Source organism: Ursus arctos, unplaced genomic scaffold (genome assembly GCF_023065955.2).
Source record: "Ursus arctos isolate Adak ecotype North America unplaced genomic scaffold, UrsArc2.0 scaffold_7, whole genome shotgun sequence".
Lineage (NCBI taxonomy): Eukaryota > Metazoa > Chordata > Mammalia > Carnivora > Ursidae > Ursus > Ursus arctos.
The window spans coordinates 18,779,198-18,801,164 of record NW_026623089.1 but is presented as its reverse complement, the minus strand read 5'-3'; the positions used below and the strand labels follow the sequence as shown (position 1 = coordinate 18,801,164).

Below are 21,967 nucleotides of genomic sequence, written 5' to 3'. Positions count from 1 at the left end.
GAGAGAATATGGTCACACCTCTTGAAACCCACGGTTCCTGACGTGCTGGCTGGGACTTGACTGTGCAACTTTTAACTTTACCACTAGCTTGCTGACATCCACAAAGAGAGCGTTCTTATTTAAGGGTTCATTACAGTAATGGGGTTCGCATGGCAGGAGTTGAGAGCGCGAGGGATCCCGGAAGAGTGGACATTGCCTGGAAGCCAGCATAAAGCTCCTGTGTTTTCAGTGACCAGTGTTGAAAATCTTGTGCTTGATGGCAGCTGTTTTGATCTGTTAGACGATTGTAGAGAGAAGTAGCAGTAGGCAAAGTTGTTCTTTAAATATTTATTTGTGGGTTTGGCTCTGGCAACCGAGGTGTGATGTGGTTCGAGATTCTGCCTGGGATCAGCGTCACGGCCATGTGCTCGGTCATCTCCGAGCACATCCACAGATTCAGTAATGGGGGCGAGGATAAAAGGGTTGCCTATTATCCATATCATTGGAGTTTGATGCAAAGAGATAGATGTGTCTCTGGAGTTAATCGTTACTATGTGTCAAAGGGTTTGGAGACTAGCGATTAAGGAAGCACTTTCCTGAATGATGAAAAATAACTCGGTCATGCTCATCTACGCCTTCTAGAAGGTTATGCAGTGTATTAATGTAGTGCATAATAAAAACAACAAAAAAGTAATAAAAATATTTATTTGTATTCAGAGAAAGTTGGTTTCTTAAAAACTGTGCATATTTACTTCTTAAGCCACTGCTGCCGTTTGTGCCTCTCCTTCTTCACTGTCCCTGCCCAGCCCCCCAGGTTGGGAAATGCTTCCTCTTGAGTTCCTTGGTCTGGGGCAATGGCTGCTCCCCGTGGTGTGGTGCTGTTTCCCAAAGCATGATGCATGACTTGTGGTTTTAGCAGCATTGTTTTGAGCATCTCATTGGGAAGCCATCCTCAAGCCCAGGCTTGATTATGTGTCCTGTTTTTTTAATCCCTGCTCTTGCACCATCTGAATTGTATCATTGCGTCAATATTAAGGGAGAGACTTGCAAAAGCTCTGTTAATTACAGGCACTCACACTTTTCTGGCCACCAGCTTGTCTTTCTGAAATATGCAGAATAGTTAAGAGTCCTGGGTATGCAGACTCAGTTCTTGGGCTATCTCAGTGCAATAGATACAACACTAGGAAATCTTTCAGATGAATTTGTAACATATGGAGTGGGTGTATGGAGAGAGGTGAGTTAAAAATAGAATTTGCTTTTTCTTTTCTTTTCTTTTCTTTTCTTTTCTTTTCTTTCTTTCTTTCTTTTTTTTTTTTTGAGAAGTAGAAGTAAAACTAATTCTCAATTAACTCTCTGGATGAAATCACTATGGTCTTGGATAAATCAGTGAAGTTCATTAGACTTTAGTTGCATCATCTGCAAACTGGGTATAGTAAGCATTTACTTGGCTGTAGACAGAAGGCTGGATGAGATGGTCTCTGGAGAACTCAGTTATGGGTTTTTGATTTGCTGAACACTGAGCTGAAATAGAAAAGTCTGGACATGAAGTATAGTTGAAAGGGATACGTGTGATTATTGATGTTTTTCAATAATTTTCAATTGTAAAATATGGCGCACACACACACACCCAAATTTTTAAAGCATGTAACCAGTTTTTAACAAATAAAGCAAACACTTGTGTAACTATCCTGGGTTAATAAATGGGATGCTACTGGCTCCCAGAGGCCTCTGAATGTCCCTGACCCCACCCAGCCCCCTTCCTCACTTATGCTTTTGTCACTAGCTTTCTTACCTGTTTCCCTCTACTAGGAAAGTCACACACTGTATTCTGAAACTTACAGTATTTGTACTTGAGGTTTACTAAAACTTTCATTTCCCATTCAGTAATACCAGGCCTTTGGAACACTCTAAAAACATTTACCCCTCCGACCTTATTTTCTCTCATTGTGTGTTTTCATTCCGTATAGCTTAAAGAACACCACGAAATACTTTCTCCTGCCCACTCACATTCGTTGAGATTTAGTGCGTGCATTCCTCAGTGCTCTTTGCTCTCCCCTCCTTTTCGTGTTGCTAGCCTTCCATCTGGGATCGCTTGCCTCCTGCCTGACATGCAGCCTGTAGGGTTTCCTTTGCCAGTAGTGAACTTTCAGGTTTTGTCTGCCCAAGAAGTCCTGAAAGCACCTTCGTTGTGGAAGGATGGTTTGGGCAGATGTGTTTGCTTCCCGGGGCTGCTGCAACCAACTTGGTGACCTAGAGCAACACACATTTATCCTCACATGGCTCTTGAGATCGGTTCCCCGGGTTAATGCCCAAGTGTCGGTAGAGCTTCACTGCCTCGGAGGCTCTAGGGTAGCTATTTCCTTGCCCTTTCCAGCCTCCAGGGCTGTATTCCTTGCCTACCTTTGTTTGCGACTCCTTCCTCCTCTTCGAAGCCAACATTGTAACATCTTCACATGTCTGTCTTCTCTCACATCACCTGCTCCTCTGTGTCAGACCCCCCGCTGCCTGTCTCTTGTAATAATGCTTGTGGTTGCATTTCGGGCCCACCCACATAATGCAACATAGTCCACCCATCTGAAGATCCTTCACTTAATCATTCTACAAGGACTTTTTCACCATATAAGGTAACATCATGGGTTCCAGGGACGATGATTGGCTATCTTTGGGAACCATTATTCATCTCTGCACAGGAGTGTACAAAATTCTAGGTTGGTCGTTATTTTGTGTCAACATATTAAAGATATGATTCAGGACGTCTGGGTGGCTCAGTTGGTTAAGCATCTGCCTTCAGCACAGGTCATGATCCCGGGGTCCTGGGATAGAGTCCTGCATCGGGTTCTCTGCTCAGTGGGGAGCCTGCTTCTCCCTCTCCCTCTGCCTGCCGCTACCCCTGCTTGTGCTCTCTCTCTCTGACAAACAAATAAATAAAATCTTAAAAAAAATAAAGATATGATTCAACTCTCTTTGGCTTCCATTTTTGATGTTGAGATATCATTTCTCAGCCTTATTCTTTGTTTTAAGGTAATCTATATTATTTCTTTAAGTTTTTACTCTTGCTTTTGATCACTGTGATGTGTCTCGGTGTGCATTCCTTTATATTTATTCTGTTTAGAGCTTCTCCAGGTCTTTGGAATCCATGGCATCTTTCAGAAGTTTTGGAAAATCCTCAGCTCATCTTCCCAATATTATCTCTGTCTTGTCCTAACTCTCCTCCTCTTCAGAGACCCTCCCCTTGCCCCTCCGCCCCATTCCCCTGGCAAAATGTACATTGGATCTTTTTACTGTGTCCACCATGTCATAAATCTACTCTCCTGTGCTTTCCACACTTTTGCTTTCCTGTGCTCTATTCTGAACAGTTTCCTCTGATCTAACCTCTGGTTTCTAATTCTCTCTTCTATTGCTTTTAATATGCTGACAGCCACTTCTGTTGAGATTTTAATTTGTTACTGAATTTTTCGTCTCTGGAAGTTCCATTTGATTCTCTTCCAGATCTGCTAGGTCATTTTTTAAATAATTTTTTTCCTTCCTGCAGATATTTGCAAACTTGTCATTTCCTTTTTTTCATGTGATAAGCATATATAAACTTAACGAGTCTGTATCTGAAACTGTCCAGGTGTCTTTCTTCACTCAGTTGTTTATACTGGCTCTCCCTTGTGTTGCCTTATTTCCTATGCATCTGATTATCTTTAACTGTTTTGCTGGTTATTGCCCTTAAAAAATTATTTGTAGAGATTCCTTGAGGCTTGGAATAAATGTACATTCCTCCTTCTGGCTGCCTTTTAGGGGCACAACTTTAGGACCACTTTAAACCAGATTCATTGCCCATTTCTGCTGTGCGTTCCTGGGGTGAAATGTGCAGCAGGGTAGGTGTGTGGTCACATCTTCTCAAGAGTATTTTATCTCCCTTACTTTTCCTTCTGCTCTGCTTAGGTACAGAGCAACATTCTTTCTGGGCCTGTGGGGTTGGGGAAGAAAAGGAGACGACAGATTCGTTCTGCTTCATCCTAATCCTGAGTCTGTAGCCCTTTGGAACCCACCTTAATGCAGGAAAAGGTATCCTGTAAGCCCTTACATTGAATGCACCCTGTACCTTGCCTTCTGTCACCTGTACCCTCCAGCATCTTCAAAGCAAGAGCAACTTTAGCACTCAAATAATCCTCCAACCTCTTTGGATTTCTTCCAAAATTGGCCTGGCAGGACTGCACTATCTTTCCCACTCCTCATTGCTTTTAAGATGATTTCTACAGAGTTGTTTTCAGCCAGAGGGTTTATCTGAATATCCCTCTACCTAACCTGCCTTACGAGAAATAGCTATTACATTTTTATTGTATAAAATTATGCATTTGTGTTTAACAGCTATGATATTTGCCCATAGGAACTTTACAGTGCAAAAGGATCAAGGGAATATAGGCCCACAAATTTTTATTTGTTCTAAGAGATTGGTAGTAACCATTTGGAAGACTGATCTGGTGTAGACTTTGGGATAAAAACGTGAGACTTCTGATGGATGGTGGAGCCCGTCTTGCTTAATGCCACTTGTTCCTTCCTTAAGGGGTAACTTCAATTGGCCAGTAAGTTGCATCCTTGCCTTGAAAAAATAACCACCAAACAAAAACTACTCTTATCTGGTTTCCCAACCACTTCAGCCTGGTCTTGTGCTGCCCTGTAGTGGCCAAGATCCAGCCTCTTCAAGTTAGGGGCAGCTGTGAGGGCAGCTGGCTTCAATTCAGACAATAAAGACAGCGTTAGTCAGCAGCCTCTTCTCTCGTGGCCTGAGGCCCTAGCACTCCAATGTGTGTCAGCAATGAAGGTGGATTCCTGACTCTGACCGTGGATAAGTGGGGGCATTTGGGACAGGTTTGTGAGTCCAGTCTTCGGCCCACCCTCAACATTACATTTTGACTAGCTGGTCTTGGATCAAGTTTTTATAGCTTTAAATCCTGAATGTTAAGAATGAATTTTTGATTCCTTAGTCCACCTATCCCAAATATGGACAGAAACCCCTGAAATTACAGTCAACATGGGGAAAAGCCTATAAATCATTTGTTGATTCAGCAAATATATAACGGACTTCTACGGTCTGGAATGCAGTGTGGTGGGTATTGTAGAGTCCTTGCCATCAGAACGCTGATCATCTTGTCATGCAGAGAGCTCAAAGACCTAAGAGAGAAACGGATTTAGAGGGGACCCTGGAGCTGGTTGTGAATGATCTGTGATGTTTGTCATCCCATTGATTTGGCTGATCTGCCTGGTGTTCTCTTCCTTCCCCATACCTCAGTGAGTATCCCTCCCAAATCTGGGCTCACATCAGCAAGAGTGACCTTCCCACCTGGAGGAGGACCAGCCTTTGGTCAAGGTACAAAGGCGGCTGTGCTTCTCTGTTGAAGACTCAGCAAGAGACAAAGTGGACAAAGCCTGAAGTTGGGAAGCAATCCTGCTGCCTGTCACCAGGCTCCGAGCAGTCGTAGACAAAGAAACAAAAATTAATTCAGATTTATACATCAGAATGGGCTCAATCCCCTAAAATCATTTCAGAATGGATATTGGAGTTTGGTTAATAAAAAGTGGCTATTCTTCACTTTGGAAAACAGCGTGGAGGTCCCTTAAAAAGTTATAAGTTGAGCTACCCTATGATCCGGCAATTGCAGTACTGGGTATTTACCCCGAAGATACAGACGTAGTGAAGAGAAGGGCCATATGCACCCCAATGTTCATAGCAGCATTGTCCACAATAGCTAAATTGTGGAAGGAGCCGAGATGCCCTTCAACAGATGACTGGATTAAGAAGATGTGGTCCATATATAAAATGGAATATTACTCAGCCATCAGAAAGAACGATTACACAACATTTGCAGCACATGGATGGGACTGGAGGAGATTATGCTAAGTGAAATAAGTCAAGCAGAGAAAGACAATTATCATATGGTTTCACTCATTTATGGGACACAAGAAGTGGGAAGATCGGTAGGAGAAGAAAGGGAAGAATGAAGGGGGGGATAAACAGAAGGGGGAATGAACCATGAGAGACTGTGGACACTGGGAAACAAACTGAGGGCTTCAGAGGGGAGGGGGTGGGGGAATGGGATAGGCCGGTGATGGGTATTAAGGAGGGCACGTATTGCATGGAGGACTGGGTGTTATACACAAATAATGAATCATGGAACATTGCATCAAAAGTAAGGATATACTGTATGGTGACTAATATAACATAAAAAAATTATTATAAAAAAAAGTGGCTGTTCTTGCCAATTCTCTCGAAAACCCATTGTCTTGCAATGCTCCCACACAAGCGAGGTTGCTGCATTTATTAGCTAATGCCACTAAGCAAGCACTGAGAGCTTTAGCAAACAACTGCTATGAGCACCTTTAAGAGGAAACCACCTTAAAATCAGATTTGTTTCCTTAGTGGGAATTAGAGGGTCCACTGCTGAAGCTTCTCCAAGCTGCCCTCTCTTCCTTGGCAAGCTGTCCAGCCAATAGCTTCCAGCCCCCAACTTCCTTGACTATGGGAAGTCCTTCTTTGAGTGGATTAATTCTGAGCAGATTCTACCTGCTCTTATTTTTGTTTTCTATTTGCTTATTATTCTCCTTTCGTTGTGTGTATTCTTTTCCATGCCCAGCTCCTCCAATTAGGGTAACTTCTGTACTCAGCTTGTTATGAAAGTTTAGTAGCATGACACGTGGTATGTTTTCCAATTTTTACATCTTTATACTCTTCTAGAGTTTAGCCGTGGGGATCATGTTTTGCTAAATGTAATACTCTTGCCATTCAAAATGTTTTTAGAGATATTTTTTATTTATTTGAGAGAGAGAACCAGAGAGTGCAAGCAGGAGGGAGGGGCTGAGGGAGAGGGAGAAGCAGACTCCCAGCTGAGTGGGGAGCCCGACATGGGGCTTGACCCGGGGACTCTGGGATCGTGACCTGAGCCGAAGGCAGATACTTAACCGACTAAGCCAGCCATTCAAATTTTAATTGAAGTTAATAGTAAAACAAAGTTGTAGTAGACTTCCTCTCCCTCCTCCTTCTATTCCGGAGAGGACATCAAAAAGCACTTATAGAGTATGCAGAGTATTAAAATACCAACAGGTCAGGGTGCCTGGATGGCTCAGTAGGTTAAGCGTCTGACTCGTGGTTTTGGCTCAGGTCCTGATCTCAGGGTTGTGAGATCGAGCCCTGCATTGGGCTCCTTGCTCAGCATGGAGTCTGCTTCAGATTCTCTCTCACCCTCTCCTCCCACCCCTTCCTCCTCCTAAAATAAATAAATAAATCTTTAAAAAAAATACCAACAAATTCTTAAAATTAGGATCCAATTCTATCGATTACTTTTGTACATGCATGTGGAGGAAAAGTGATAGTGTGTTGGAGGGCGTCTAATGTGTTTGAGGGTATTTTGATCGTTTGCAAAAGCAGAGGAGGACAGTACAAGAGCTGGGCCGGCCCTGTTGACTGACTGATGGAGATGATGGAAGGCAACTGTGCTCCTGGAGGAGAATCAGAACCAGTCTGGGTTTCAGCCACCCTGCTTCTACCCCGGTGCTCCCACAACACCCAGCATCCTAAATGCTCTAAATAGGGCCCATGCTTAGATATTGTCTTGGTCCGTGGGAAGGTAAGTTGTCTTGGGTGGCTGGTGTCCTCTGATCCCACAGTGATGGAGTAGACTCATTTATGGCACAATATTGACTTGAGCTTCTGTTTGTGCCAGATACTGTTCTGGGCGCTGGACGTACAGCAATAAAAGGGGCAGACAAGCTCTTTGCTCTCGGGGAGCTTATATTCCAAGGCTGGGACGGGCAATAAAGTACGACACAAATAAACAAGGTAATTTCAGATAGCGAAAATGGTAAGATAAAGGGACAGAGAGTCACCACATGTCTTTTAGGTTCCTGGGTCTGTGGTGGCCCCTTTGGGAGGATGACAGGTGCACAGGGACTGGAGGTTGAGAAGGAGCCAGTTACGTGAAGATCTGAAGTAATGCTGTCTGGCAGAACTTTCTGAATGTTGGAGACGTCATGTACTGTGTGACCTAACATGGTAGCCGCTAGTCCCATGTAGTTCCTGAACACTTGAAATGTGGCTAGTGTGACTGAGGAACTGAGTTTTTAATTGTATTTAATATTAGCAACTTAAATTTGAAAGGTACGTGTGGTTAGTAGCTGCCCTATTGGACAGTGCAAATCTGGAGGGAGGACTTCCAGGCAGAGGGAACAGATTGTGCCAAGGCCCTGAGGATATAGTCACCCTGAGAACCCAGCATGGGATTATGTCTGGAAGCTATGTTCAACCTTTTAAGAGCAACTCTGGAACACTTAAAAATGTTTCCTGCTTCTGTTTTGGGGGCCCCTGGAGAACCTACTGAGGAATAACAGTTACCCAGAAGGGATTTAAAAACCCCTGATCAACAAAGAACCAGCTTCCTTTTCTAGGAAGGGCTCATTCTCACATCGTGTGACTCACAACTCTTGACTGGTTTCCTCTGCTAACGGGTTGTGGCTGGCCTTTGTCTGTGCAGGAAGTAACCATTACAGGGCCGAGCTCTGGGAACGAATCCTGTCTTTGTTCTCTCCTTGCATCTGACTGTGACAAGAGACTGAAATCTCTGCCCTGGCTCTGTCCAGGGGTCACCTGCTGCCTTGCATCCATCCCAGGGGCCTGAGACCTCCTCCTTTCTGGCTGCACTTTTCTTTTTGTCCCCATTGCTAAAGATGGTGTAAGTCAGCCCTGGTTACGAGGAGAAAGTAGACTTGAGAGATTGTTTGACCAGAGCTGCCCGCAGAGTGGGGGAGGGAGTGGCCGAATATGGTGGAGATTCAGCTCTAGTGGGATTCCCAGACTAAAACGGAGACGAGGGGGCCACTTCTGGCCCAGTGTGCTGAAAATTAGAGGAGGCCCAGCTACACAGCCTGTAATCCTGGGCTAGCCTGGGTTAGTCATTGGTTAACACTCTCCTTGAACTTGCATACCCAAAAGAAAACATGATTACTTAGCACTGCCCTGAGAAGTATAGAAAACTGAGCCAAGGAGATTGCAATGTTAAATCAGAGATCAAAGGCCCAAGGCCACTTCCAGGGTTGTTCCATAACCCTGCTTTCCCCCTCTGTCCTGCCTGACTGCAGTTAGCTTCTCCTCCCCACCCCCAGACCAGCAGCAGGTTGGGGGGCAGGCCGGGGGAAAGGGTAGAGCTGTCAACTTTGAACTGTGGCATGTACCAAGAAGCTTGATCTCTCTGGTGAGAAGTCCGAGGTCATGAAATGAACCCTCGTTTATCCCTAGACAACATGCCGCATGTTCTGCCCACTTTGTGCACGGTGCCTTCCTGAAATACAGGTGTGAAAACCCACCTGAGTCATGTGCTTTGGCCTTCATGGGAGGATGAACATGGCCATGACTTGCATAGATGCCCCATTTTTCCGTGTACCTTTGGCATATGGTTCTCCAGGAGAGAGATATCTGTTATGACAAGGGGCTGAGTTATACTCCGGAATATGAAGGGGTCATCTGAAGGTCCTTATAAGCTAGATGGGCACCATTAGCCCAACAGAAGTCATTTTTCCCTAAAAAAGTTACTTCTAAAAAATAAACATGTTTATTAAAGAAAAATTAGAACATTTACAAAAGAACAGAGAAACCAGTTACCCAAGTTTCACTGTCTAAACATAACTACCCCTTGTTGACATTTTGACGTGTTCTGTATTCGTTCTTTTTTTCTACCTAAGGGTTATTTTTGCCTTTTGCATGTCTGTAACCATAATAAATATGCAATTTTGCACACTGGTTTTTAATTTAACATTAAAGAGTAAGTGGATAAACATCGCTTTTAAGGGCCACACGGCATGTCCTTACGTTCCTGCACACTTGGCACTGGGTGTTCTGAGCCCCCAGGACTTGGTGGCTGGCTGGAGGTCACACAGTGAGCTGGTGAGGAAGCCAGGCGCAGACCCCGTGTTTCCCACTCCAGCTGAGGGTTCCTTATCCTCTCTGGTCTCAACCTTTCTCTGCCTTCATTCCTCACCCGGGAGCTGGTGCTATGTCCCTGCCACTCGTGTCTCTCGTTACGTTATTGTGTATGACCTGGCCCCCACTTTCTACCAAGGGTCACTACATCACTTGCTTTGGGGCATATCCTCAGGAGTGGAGGCCAAAGTATCCCTTTCCATGTGTCTCCTGAAGAAACTCACAGTATCATAATGAATAGCAGGATTTGTTTGGGCCAGATTTGCCTCCTGCTTCTCCAGACCCAAGAAGTCCACCCACCCCCCCCGCCCCCGGCCCCGGACCTTTCCCATGCCCTTCATTAATGCTAGCTCTGCGGCAGAAGAAAGAATGGCCAAAGGGAACAGGGACAGGCTTGGCTGTCCAGCAGAGGGTCCTGCCTGGGCTGTGGTACTCTGGGAACTGCTGGGTAGTGTGGACAGGGGCGGAGCTCCTACCCCCTCTCCTTACCTCTCACGAGTTCTTCCCTCCCTGTTGGACTGACTTCATGGGCATGTGTTCATATAAGGCCCTTTGATTTGAAGGGTTCTGCACTTAATTTAATGTCTGCTGTTGCCATCTTGAAATCTTCATAAGTTTTGAACAATGACCCTGCATTTTCATTTTGCACTGGGCCCCATATATTATGTAGCCAGTCCTGTTCTCATTAGACTTGGAACACACCTTACTTGCCACATTCATCTTGTTTTTTACTCCGTTATGTACACTTATGATTCACCTCGCACCTTGGGGGATATTTTAGTGGAAGGACAGGCCTTTGGGGTCAAACAGACCTTGTTTCAAATGACTATAGATCAACTTTGGGACTTTGGGTTAGTTACCCTGTCATTTTGGAGCCTTGGTGTTTTCATTTGTAAAGTGGGCATAGTGATCTTAAATTTTGAAGACTTGTGATGATCAAGTGTGTGAAGTGGGTACATGATGCCTTGTGCATCCACACTCGGTATTACCTTGTGTTCCTCCTTCCTTCCTTGGCTGGCACGGTGTTGGTATACAATAAGTGCTCAACACGTGCTTACTACATTGCAGTTGTGATGGTCAGCTTGTGCCTCTCCATTTCCAAATGGGGCCAGGCTTTGTGTCCTAATCTCTGGGTAAGAGCTAGGGTCAAACAATTAAGAGGGCTCATTCTTAGTACTGACTTTTCTTCTCATTCAGATTTGGGGAGATGTGCGTGGTGGAGAGCTTTTCTCTTTTTTTCTTTTTTTTTTTTTTTGAGAGAGAGAGAGCGTGTGGGTTGGGGGAATGGGGCAGAGTGAGAGGGAGAGAGAGAGATAATCTTACATAGGCTCTCTGCTCAGTACGGAGCCTGAAGCAGGGCTCGATCTCATCACCCCGAGATCATGACCTGAGCTGAAATTAAAAGTCCAACGCTTAACCAACCCAGGCGCCCAGGCGCCCCTCGTGAAGCACTTTTCGGTAAACTCTTATCCTAAGAAAGTCCTGAGCATCGTGAAATAAGACAGAGACAGAGAAAGTGCAGTCACTGGTTGGAGCCGAGCCTTGTGCCTTGGGGAAACCTGGTTGATCATGGGCAGGACCCATGGCCTGAGCAGAAATGCAGCTGCGGCCAGGTTGGCTGGTTCCTGTAGGTCAGGATCTGGGACTGGCGCCTTTGGGAGTCTGTGACTGAGTCGGCAGCAGAGAGCCAGGCAAGCCTGGAGCAGCCTGTGGGCTATGATTAAATTAGGAAGAAAGAGCCCCTGGGTTCTCCCCGGAGCTCACTGGGCAGGTGGGCAGGGTCAGGCCCCTGGTGGGCAGCTGGAAATGGACTGTTTGGTTGGACATGACTGGCTTTCACTTTGACTTTTCAGTGGGCTGCAGGAAGGTCACACCCTGAGTCCTAGCAGACAGAAGCTTCCCTCATGTCAGTGACCATACCCGCCCCCTGCCCCCCTGCCTTTATGGGTAGACACAAAATAGGAGAACCCAGTGAGCTTTAATGCTTGGTCTTGTACAAGGTCTTTGGGGCAGTTTTACTTTGTAGAAAGCATACCTCCTGAATAATTTTGAGAGGATATTATATTGGGTACTGGGCATCACAGATGAACACCAGAATATACAGATAGGACCAACTGGGCTGAGGGCTGCTTTAGACATCATGGCAGCGAGGTACTCATGGACAGCTGGTTTTGATTTAGAAACTTACTAAGGGTGTAGTTTTGTTTGACTGTTGAAATATTACAGGGTGGGATTTGGAAACAGAAGAGGAAAAAAGTGGCAGAAAGAACAGTGGCTCCTGGAACGAAAAGTGAGCGAGTTGCTAAGAAATTAAACCACAATTCAGGCAAAGCCTGTCCCTGAACCCCATAGCTTTGTCAGCTCCCGCCAGAGAGGGACATCTTGGCTTTCTTCTTCTCTTTTCTTCTTCTTTGTTTTGTGTCGTTATTTTCTGTAAGGCTGGTGGAAGGGTTTTAGCATCGTAGCAGTTTCTCAGCGGAGGGACTATTGATGTCTTGGGCTGGGTCATCCTTGTTTGCAGGGTCTCGAACGTTGCAGGATTTTGACAGCATCCCCCAGTTCTGACAAAGAAAACGTCTCCAGCATGTCTGGGGTGTGGGGAATCACCACGGTGAAGAGCTGCCGCTTAGAACGTCCGTTTTTCCTGCTGAAAAGCATTGCAGTTACCACCAGGGAGGTGAAATGATGGGTCACCTCACTCCATCGCCTGCTCCATAAAAATAAAACCAAGAAGGGGCAAGCTGTTCAGGAGGTTTGCTGGCGGGGAGTCAGTGTGAGGTGCTGTCTGATGTGGCTACATGGCCAAATGTCCTTTTGGCCGCCTTTTGGACCTGGTTGTTGCCCATGAAAACCCAGAGTAAAAACAAAAACAAAAACAAAAAAACCCCAAGTAAACAAACAAACCAGCATCACTCCCACTACCACCAGGGAAAAATAGGAAAGTAAACAGGGACAGCAGGCTTTGGGAATTTTGTTAAAAATGGTTACATGATTAACACAAGACCCCGTCCTTCAGAGGCGCTCTCAGGAGGCCTGTCTGTGCAGAGCTGGCTTGGGTGTTGATATGTGAAGAGGCTGAGAACATGTGGCATAAACATCGACTGATATTGTTTGCCACTTAACTCAGCATGTGTAATGCAGCAGGAATGGCTCCTGGCGGCATGTGACTCCCCTTCCAGCCGGGTATGCGGTGCACTGGGGCCGCCCTTTCTCTTTCGCTCGCTCCCTCGCCTGCGTTTCCCCCTCCTCTGCCCCTTCCCGGACTCGTGTTAGTTTAAGTGGACGCTTGTCATGATTGGCAAGCGGAAAGCCGGTAGAATGTCATTGGAATTTTCTAGGGAGGCACATACGCAACACCCAAAATGACTCCCGGCTTCGCTGACCTCAGGTGAGCGCTCAATACCAGGCGCCTTGGTCTTTTTCAGAAAGGTAAGGTTGCATGACACCATCCCACCTTTCCCCAGCCCAAGAAGGAAGCCGAGGGTTGTCTTTTTATTCTCTAGTCCAGGCGGCACTTCTGACCATGTTCTTGGCGCTAAGCATCTGTGCATGAGTAGGCGTTTTGTCGGAATCCCCACCCCCTCCTGTTTAAAAAAAAAATTGTAAGAAATGATTCACAACGGCAGGGTAACATGTGACCTAAAACAGCTCCCCATGACCCCAGTGAAATCCGCGATCCCAATGTCAGCAAGTCTAGGTGCTCTTTTTACGCTGGCTACTAAACTCTTTTATAAAGAAAAGTTGCGTGGCCGCCGGAAGACAGATTGCATTATCGCCAGACCTGAGGGCATGGAAGGGGACATTTTCGGAATCCTGAAACCTTATGAGTGACAGGGGTTTCTGAAGGCTGAGGTGTTTTGTGTTGATGGCTGGAATTTGTCAGCGATGGAAAGCGACCCTAAAGGCGTTTTGGAGTGTCTTGTGTCTGTCCTTTGAGGGCAGAGTCCGGTTCATGAACCCGGAGGGGAGTGCTGTGTTAGAATTCAGAAGCTCGGAGTGTTTTGCCAAGAAACAGTGCTTGTAGGTTGCTTCTAAGCACCTCAGAAAGAGCCGTGATATGCACTTCTGCAACCGTTAAGTATCTCTAAGTTAAATTTCAGAACAAAGCTATTTTAATGTCCCCAAGCAAGCCAGCAAGCAAGTACATAAACATCTGTTGTGAGGGTCAGGGAACGTATTTGGACATGATGTGATGATCTGTAAGCAGGCTCACCCACAACCAAACATGACTCACCTCGTTTCTTTATCTGATGCAATTAAAAGCAGCTTTGACACATTCGGGAGAGGACTACTGGTTTTCTTCTTACAAGTGTGTAAAAGCAAATCCATACCCATAAAATGGTGTGTAAAATGGTGTGTGTGATGTGTCTTACCTCATGGGAATTTTTTAACCTTAAAAAAATCCATCATGTAGCTTTGCCATTGGTTTCTGCCTTATATGTGTTGCAATCATTTTTTTCCTTCTTTTTTGCACGTCTTTGCAAAGATGTCAGAAGACCGAAGGGTAGAGATTTTCACACACTTGCCCCTCCCCCACATGCATTCACTAACAGCTGCCACGTATAGTTTCATGGAATTTGATCTTTCGAGCGAAATGACTTCCTTATTTTCCATAGTAATATAATAATCAATTTTACCATAGAGGACTGCGTACATGTCCAGCGTTGGCTGCTCCTGATTAGCAATGCATGGGGTAGCAGAGGAAAGTGCTGGAGAGCAGTTTTGAGTGAAAGGAAAGTCAGCCATCGAGTTTTAACCATTCTTTCTTGGCTCAGCCAAGGCAGTTCTCAGTCTCCATGGGTCTTAATCACAGGTTTAGTTTGTGGTGACCTGAGAAAATATCCAGAATGGCACGTGCAAATGTAACCAAGATGGCTACGTCTGACTGTTGCTGTTTCTTTGTCTTTTATCCGCTCTCTTCAGTAGCTTTCATATGGCCACAGCTGTGTAACATAGACACAAAAGCCAGAAGTAACCTATACATAATATTCTCTGTCTTGGGTGGCACCTGTGTTTGGTTATCTGTAGTCAGAAAAGTATGTGTCTTAAGGCACCAGAAACCTCCATCCGCTTTGGGAAATGGATGCTTTCTCAAATAAATACTTGTTCGGTATATTTCTAATGTTGCAACCTTAATATTCTCGTTTGCTCTAAGGAGTTTAACAGAATTAGACAGTGTACATTCCCAACACACACACAGGAAACATACACCTCATATTTCACAATGAAACCCCGAGCATACTCTGCTAAGGTCTGCGTTTCCATATGCTTAGAGACAGTCATAAATTCAAGTGAGTTGAGTATTTGTTCAGTGCTTCTAATTTGCCCGGCACTGAGCCAGACAGACACTCAGGAATTTGAAAGATTTTAGGATGTGGATGATGTCTTCAAGGTGCTTATGATTTAGAAAGCAAAAGTCACCCCCGGCCTTCATCATCTGGCTCTCTGCTGCAGAGACTGGATGTGCACTGTGGAGAAAGTCTTGCCACAAAAAAATATTTATCGAACCGTGTTAAAGATGCTTGACTGTACATAGCTAAGAAAAATTGATTGCCCATTGTGTTTGTGACTCTTTGTGGGTTTATAAAAAGTTCTGTGTTTATTCTTAAGTATAATTTAAGACAAATGGTCATGCTACTTGTAGTGACAAAAATGGCTTGTGGGGCTCAAAGTAATGAAGAACAGATCGATTCTATTCCTTTATAGATTGGCAAGCCTCAGACTTCGCTTCACAAAAGTTCTCCTGGGGAGCTATTAAAAATCCCAGTGCCTAGGGTGAATCAGAATCTCTGGAGAGCTGATCCAAGCATCAGTATCTTAAAAACACCCCAGGTGATTGCAATGCCACCATTTGAAATTTAATGATAAACATGATTTGTCAAAAACTTTTTTTTGTTTGTTTGTTGCCTCAGGTGAGTTTGAAAGGTGGACTTTCTCACAATGTTGCTTGACTGAAGAATTTTTGGCTTTCTGGAGCCTGATCCTTCTGTTCTCTGCATTAGTGAACTAGTGTAAATGGAGCCATGCTTTCTTCCTGTGTAACAAACCTGATAACATAAAGCCAATTAACAAGCTAATTAGATTACCTGAGGTTTTGTGAACTTTGAGTGTTTTGATTCCAGGAGGCCAAAGATTGTTGAACACATCTATTGAAACTCTCCCTCTCTCTCTCTTTTTTAAAGATTTATTTATTTATTTTAGAGAGAGAACGAGAGAGCACAACTGGGGCAGGGGGTGGGGGGAGAGAGAACCTCCAGCAGCTCCCTGCTTAGTGCAGAGCCCAACGTGGGACTCTGTCCCACAACCCTGAGGTCATGACTTCAGCCGAAATCAAGAGTCCGACGCTTAACTGACTGAGCCACCCGGGCACCCCCATCGATTGAGTCTCCTAAAGGAAGGTCGGTATAAGGGTAGCTGCATGTGCCCTTGAAGTAATTTTTGCAGCGTCTGAAACCCTTATGAAAAAGGAAGGCCCTTCTTGGTGTACTGGTTGCCCCGTAGATAGAAGTGGCTTACTAAAAATGTAGTTGTTACTAAATTCTCTATAACAAGGTAGCAAGGTAGGTTCGAGGTATTCTAGTTCAATGGTTCTCAAAGCACAGTGTCTTTATCACCTGGATTTGTTAGAAATACGAATTCTCGAGACACCTGGGTGGCACAGTGGTTAAGCGTCTGCCTTCGGCTCAGGGCGTGATCCCAGTGTTATGGGATTGAGCCCCACATCAGGCTCCTCCGCTATGAACCTGCTTCTTCCTCTCCCACTCCCCCTGCTTGTGTTCCCTCTCTCGCTGGCTCTCTCTCTCTGTCAAATAAATAAATAAATAAAATATTAAAAAAAAAAAAAGAAAAGAAAAGAAATACGAATTCTCAGGCCCCAGCCCAGACCTCCTGATACAGCCACTGGGGGTGAGCCCAGCAGCTGTGTTTTAAGAAGCTCTCCTGATGCCCACCTAACTCTTGAAAACCACTGCTCTCGTTTCACCTTGTCATTTTACAGACAGGTCTGTGGAGTGCAGGTTAAATGCTTCTCTCTGAAGTCACCCAGAACTGGAGGAGGGGTAGAGGCTAGAAACTCACACCTCCCAAGGCTGAAATCTATCATGATACCTCGGCCAGATAATCTTAACTTTTCCATGTGCCATAAATAACAGCTTTAAGAAAACACCCACCATCCTCAAATCATATGGCATAAAGGAACCTTAAAAATGTTGTCTCATCTCACCCTTCCATTTCACAGATGAGAAAACTAAGATCTACAGGGTAAACAGACCACAATGAGCTGTACAGTTATTGGTGGGAAAGTCTGTTTAAGAAGTGGGTCTACTTATGACCAAAACAGTGCTATGCCCCCCCCCACTACCTCACATTGCCTCTTGAGTTTCATATGGACTCAGTATTTGGCTTAAGTCACATTGGTTAAAATGTCTAGGTTTATAGTCAGGCAACTCTGGGAAAAGACCAGCTATGTTGACTGAGAATCCTAATTTTTAAAAATTATTCTAAAATTTTATTTTGATTTAAAATTGGCTTAAATTTTAAAACCATCCCTGTACATTTACCAGAAAAATTTCAGTGCTATAAACTACTGAAAATAAAGTCAAGAGAACACAGGGATCATTCTCAGAGCATGTGTTTTATCTCAGAATCATGCAGATTAGACACTTATATCTTCTCAGATCACACACTAAAATCGCATTTTCAGATTTCGTTAAAAGGAAAAATGTGGCGACAAGTCTATTTGTTGAATATTTTAGAATTTTATACTTGATGTGGTTGGTGGTATTTACATAATTTGGACAGTGTTCAAAGACCGAACCTAATCCCCATTCTCTACAGAGCTTCATCTTCAGAGCCTTGTAGCAACATACACATGGAACATCTAGCCAGGAAACCAGACTGAGAATGTGATACACGACTACTAAGTCCACACACACACACGAAACAGACGTGCATGTATACAGGTGTTTACTGGTTCCACACCCAACCATGTACCGGGTACTGTGACATGCAATGGAACACGTAATTCCTACCTTCAAAATAATCATGGGGCAGCGAGGACATCAGATGAGCAATTGAGTAGACAATCATGAGAAAGGGTGGTAGAAGCCAGAAGAGCATACCTGAGGCTAACGGAGCAGCAGGGCATTATGGGGGTCACAGAAGGAGCAACGACACACACTGACTGGATGGGGGCAGGAGTCAGAGAAGACTGCCTGGAGGAGGTGCCATCTGAGCTGCATGTTTAAGTACCCCCTAGGGGGAATAGGGTGGAGGTTGTCCAGGGGGAAGGAACAGTATATGCAAAGGTGTTCATGTTTGGGTGCACATTGTCCTTCACGAGGGCAGTTGGGCCTCTGAACCCCCAAATATTACATTTGCATGTGTAAATATTAACATTTGGTGCCTGAGAGAACTTGTATAGCAGTTTATAAATATATATTTCAACCAACTTGTTTTTCCATCACAAAAGACTGAGGTTCTCCAGAAAAGTTTGTTGGTTGAGAGGTCACCCTACCTTATATCACTGAGAAAACAGAAGGATCTCTCCTAACCCCAGAAATCAAACCAACTCCTTCAATTTTAGCTTGCACAAAACCAGTGAAATTCTGCCCAACATGAATTTTCTGAAAAATTGTGTCTCAGGCAAACCAACTGCAGCCCTGAATGGATTTGAACTTCATTTTACTGTGAAAGGCTCCTTGGCTTGTGGAATGACTTCGTAGAGAACATCTTGTAATGAGGCGCTTTCAGTATTTTGTTCACTAAATCCTCATGGATAGAGTGAAGAGAGCCTCTTGTGCTAACTGACTGCCTGAGAGAACAAAGACAGAAGAAATTAAATGATTTTATGCTGACTGGCCAGCAACACGTATATCTGAACCACGCCATATATATAACAATAGTCTCTTTAAAAGCATTTCCAGGAGCTTAACAATAGCTTAATTTGTGAAAAGTAATAATAACAATAAATAATAAATTATATTATTTTCCAACATTTATTCCATATCAATCATGTAATGTATTATTAATAATATATAATACACAATACATGAATAAGAATAATATATTATTAAGTAATGTTCATTTTATGATGTTTGTATATTATTATTCGATATTATCTGATTCTATCTGCAGCATCATCATGCCTTACGGAGTGACTGCCCCATCACGTTTGCTCTTTACAGCAGCTGGCAAGGGCAGACATTATCTCCGTTTGACAGATGAGGAAATTAAACCTGAGATTTATCAGATTTCAAAGGTGGAAGAGATCTTGGAGATCCTTTTATCCAGCTTTCTCATTCTACTGAAAAAAGGAAGCTGACCAGCCTCCGGTCCCACAAGGAGTAAGCAGTGCCTGCAGCACCTGGGTCTTCTGATTTCTAGGTCAGCAATTTTTTCACACCACCACCCTGCCTGCAGTCCTCCGTGTGTTAAAAGAAACTACAGAGGGGCACCTGGGTGGCTCAGGCCATGAAGCGTCTGCCTGCGGCTCAGGTCATGGTCTCAGGGTTCTGGGATCGAGCCCCCACATCGCATCCGGCTCCCTGCTCAGCTGGGAGTCTTCTTCTCCCTCTCCCTCTGCTCCTCCCCCAACTCATGCTCTCTTTCTATCTCAAATAAATAAATAAAATCTTACAAAAAAAAAAAAAAAAAAAAAAAGGAACTACAGGGAATATGTATTTCTTTCCTTAGGAGAAATATTGTTGAAACCAGTCCTACATGCTGGTTTATAAGCCATGCAGGTATAGAAAAGTTTCTTACTTTTATACTTTTTGTATATTTAGAGAGATACAGATAGACAGATTTATAGATAAATAGACACACACACCACACATCGGTGTCACTACAGAGACGGAGGAATTAGATTGGGCAGAGTCTCAAAGGGGACTTCAACTTTGTATAGTTTTGTGGGGTTTTCTTGATATAAAAAAATATCTGAGGCAAAAATGACCATAATCATGGCATTTGTTAATCTGGGGCGTTGGGCAGGCAATGAACTTGTAAAGATTTGTTATAGTCTTCATATTTTTCTAGTTTTAAAGTTCAAAACAAGAAGATATGTGATTAAAAATAAGTTACCACTGACAGTACTATTGTTTTATACAATATTTGATTGATTGATTGATTGATTGATTGATCGAGTGGAGGCAGAGGGAGAGGGGAGGGTCTTAAGCAGGCTCCACGCCCAGCGTGTGAGCCTGACTTGAGGCTCAGTCTCACAACGCTGAGATCATGACCTGGGCCAAAATCAAGAGTCAGACACTTATGCAACTAAGCCGCCCTGGTGCCCCTCGTTTTATAAAATAAAGGGTATTTTACAGAAAGAAAATTGGTACAGAAGAAGGAAAAGAAAAAGAACAAGTACATGGTTCTTGGTAGATACGTTGACATTAATTCTATCTCTATGTAAATCTTTCCTGTTATGATGCTAACAGAATGTGTGTTCTTTGCCCTGCATTTGTGGCATTATCAGATCTCTTTTGCAGATTTTGAGCGGTTCTAATAACTCCAGCGGGAAAGGCAGGCCTCTCTTGTCAGTTATAGAACCGCTAGCTGCCCCTTGGTGACTGCATGTCCTGTGGTTTAAAGAATCTTATTCTGACTGAACAAAGGTGGAATAGTACACTGGACCAAAAAGGGCTGGTCCTTTAATAACACCAAGTGTGTTATTTAAAATCACATCTTAGATTGTTAACCAAACTTATTGTGACAATCATTTCATAATATCTACATATATCTCACCATTACATTGTACCTCTTAAACTTATACAACGTTAGTCTCAATAAAGCTGGTGGGGCACCTGGCTGGCTCAGCTGCAAGAGCATGGTCTCGGGCTGGTGAGTTCAAGCCCCATGTGACGTGCAGAGATTACGTAAATAAATAAAAAACTTAAAAAAAAAACCATAGAGTTGGAAAAAAAATAAAATACTGCGACAAATTGGGAGAAAAACCACAGAATGAAGGAAAATGCTTTGTATTTTAAGTATCTTTAAAGAAACAAACCAAAACCTCTGAAAAACAAATCACATCCAAAGAAATAGAGCCAGGAATGTGGTTTGAGAAGTTCCCTTTAATGAATGTGTAAGCAGGGGGTAGAATCCTGGCCTTATAGTAAAAAGACCCTCATTTAAGTCCCTTATTGGCTGGATGCCTTCAGGTGTTTCATTAGACCTTTCTTGGTCTCAGTCTTTTTAACTAAACTGGAAACGGGCTTATCTGACTTACTTTCCCATCTGGTTGTCCTGGAAATCAAATAGCTAATGAAGTGAAAACACTGATTAATATTTCAACTAAAAAACACGCAACAAAAAAGAGATGGTAGGATTCTCATTGCTGTTATGAATGCCTCCAAGAGGTGTCATGGTGATATGAGTCACCCTATGGTAATGTCATGGCTAAAGCCCACACGTGGGCTAATGGGATAATGCCAGCATTGACCCAGTGATCTTGAAATTACTCACACAGGCCTCGCTAGTGATAATCCAGTAGCTGTATTGTCACCAAGCAGATAGCACTGTCAAAGAAATAAGCGTGGCCTCCCTCTTCTCCTCACAAAGGAGAAGACTTGGCAGGAATGTTGATGGGGCTGCATCCCAAGTGGCAGCTACGTTAGCCTGAGGGATGAAGAGACGTGGGCTCCAGTCCCCGCTCTCCTCTAGCTAGCTGTGTGACTTGGGGTGATTCACATATTATACCAACTTCAAGAGGTTCCACCTTCTCCCCCCTCTGTAGAATGAGTGGGTTAAATTTAAGTGGTTTCTAAGGCCTCTTCCTGTTCTTAACATTTGTGATAATTAGCCAGAGTTTGAACCTTAGCCCTGATATTACTGTGGTATCATCATTTTCGTCTTTGTAACCTGGCCTTCAGGGACTGTTCCCTGTGGCTCACATCCTGACCTAGCTTCCCAGAGTGTTACGGTAGAGTTAAGAATTGATGAGTTGAAGTTCAGCTCCCAGGAGACAAGGGAAAGGCAGGACTCAGCAATGACCCAACCCCAGCCATTGCATTTTATTTGATTTGACCAAGTGAT

The 21,967-nt window shown here is 44.0% G+C and overlaps 2 protein-coding genes across 4 annotated transcripts in view; both read left to right on the top strand.

The window, feature by feature from the left end:
• The window catches only part of RBM20 (RNA binding motif protein 20), a 181,401-nt gene that overhangs the window by 100,769 nt on the left and 58,665 nt on the right, over window positions 1-21,967 (top strand). The window contains exon 1 of one of the 3 annotated variants that reach the window (XM_044382112.3): window positions 13,093-13,322. The exons of the other annotated variants lie outside the window; for them this stretch is intronic. Coding sequence (XP_044238047.2) covers window positions 13,297-13,322 — 26 coding nt within the window. The 5' untranslated portion in view covers window positions 13,093-13,296. Of the gene's footprint in view, window positions 1-13,092; window positions 13,323-21,967 lie in introns of those variants that run through there. 3 annotated transcript variants of the gene reach the window in all.
• Window positions 96-563, top strand: LOC113251926 (NADH dehydrogenase [ubiquinone] 1 alpha subcomplex subunit 1-like). Its single transcript, XM_044382114.2, has one exon. It carries the CDS (start codon window positions 363-365, stop codon window positions 561-563), a length of 201 nt encoding a protein of 66 aa, XP_044238049.1. The 5' UTR covers window positions 96-362.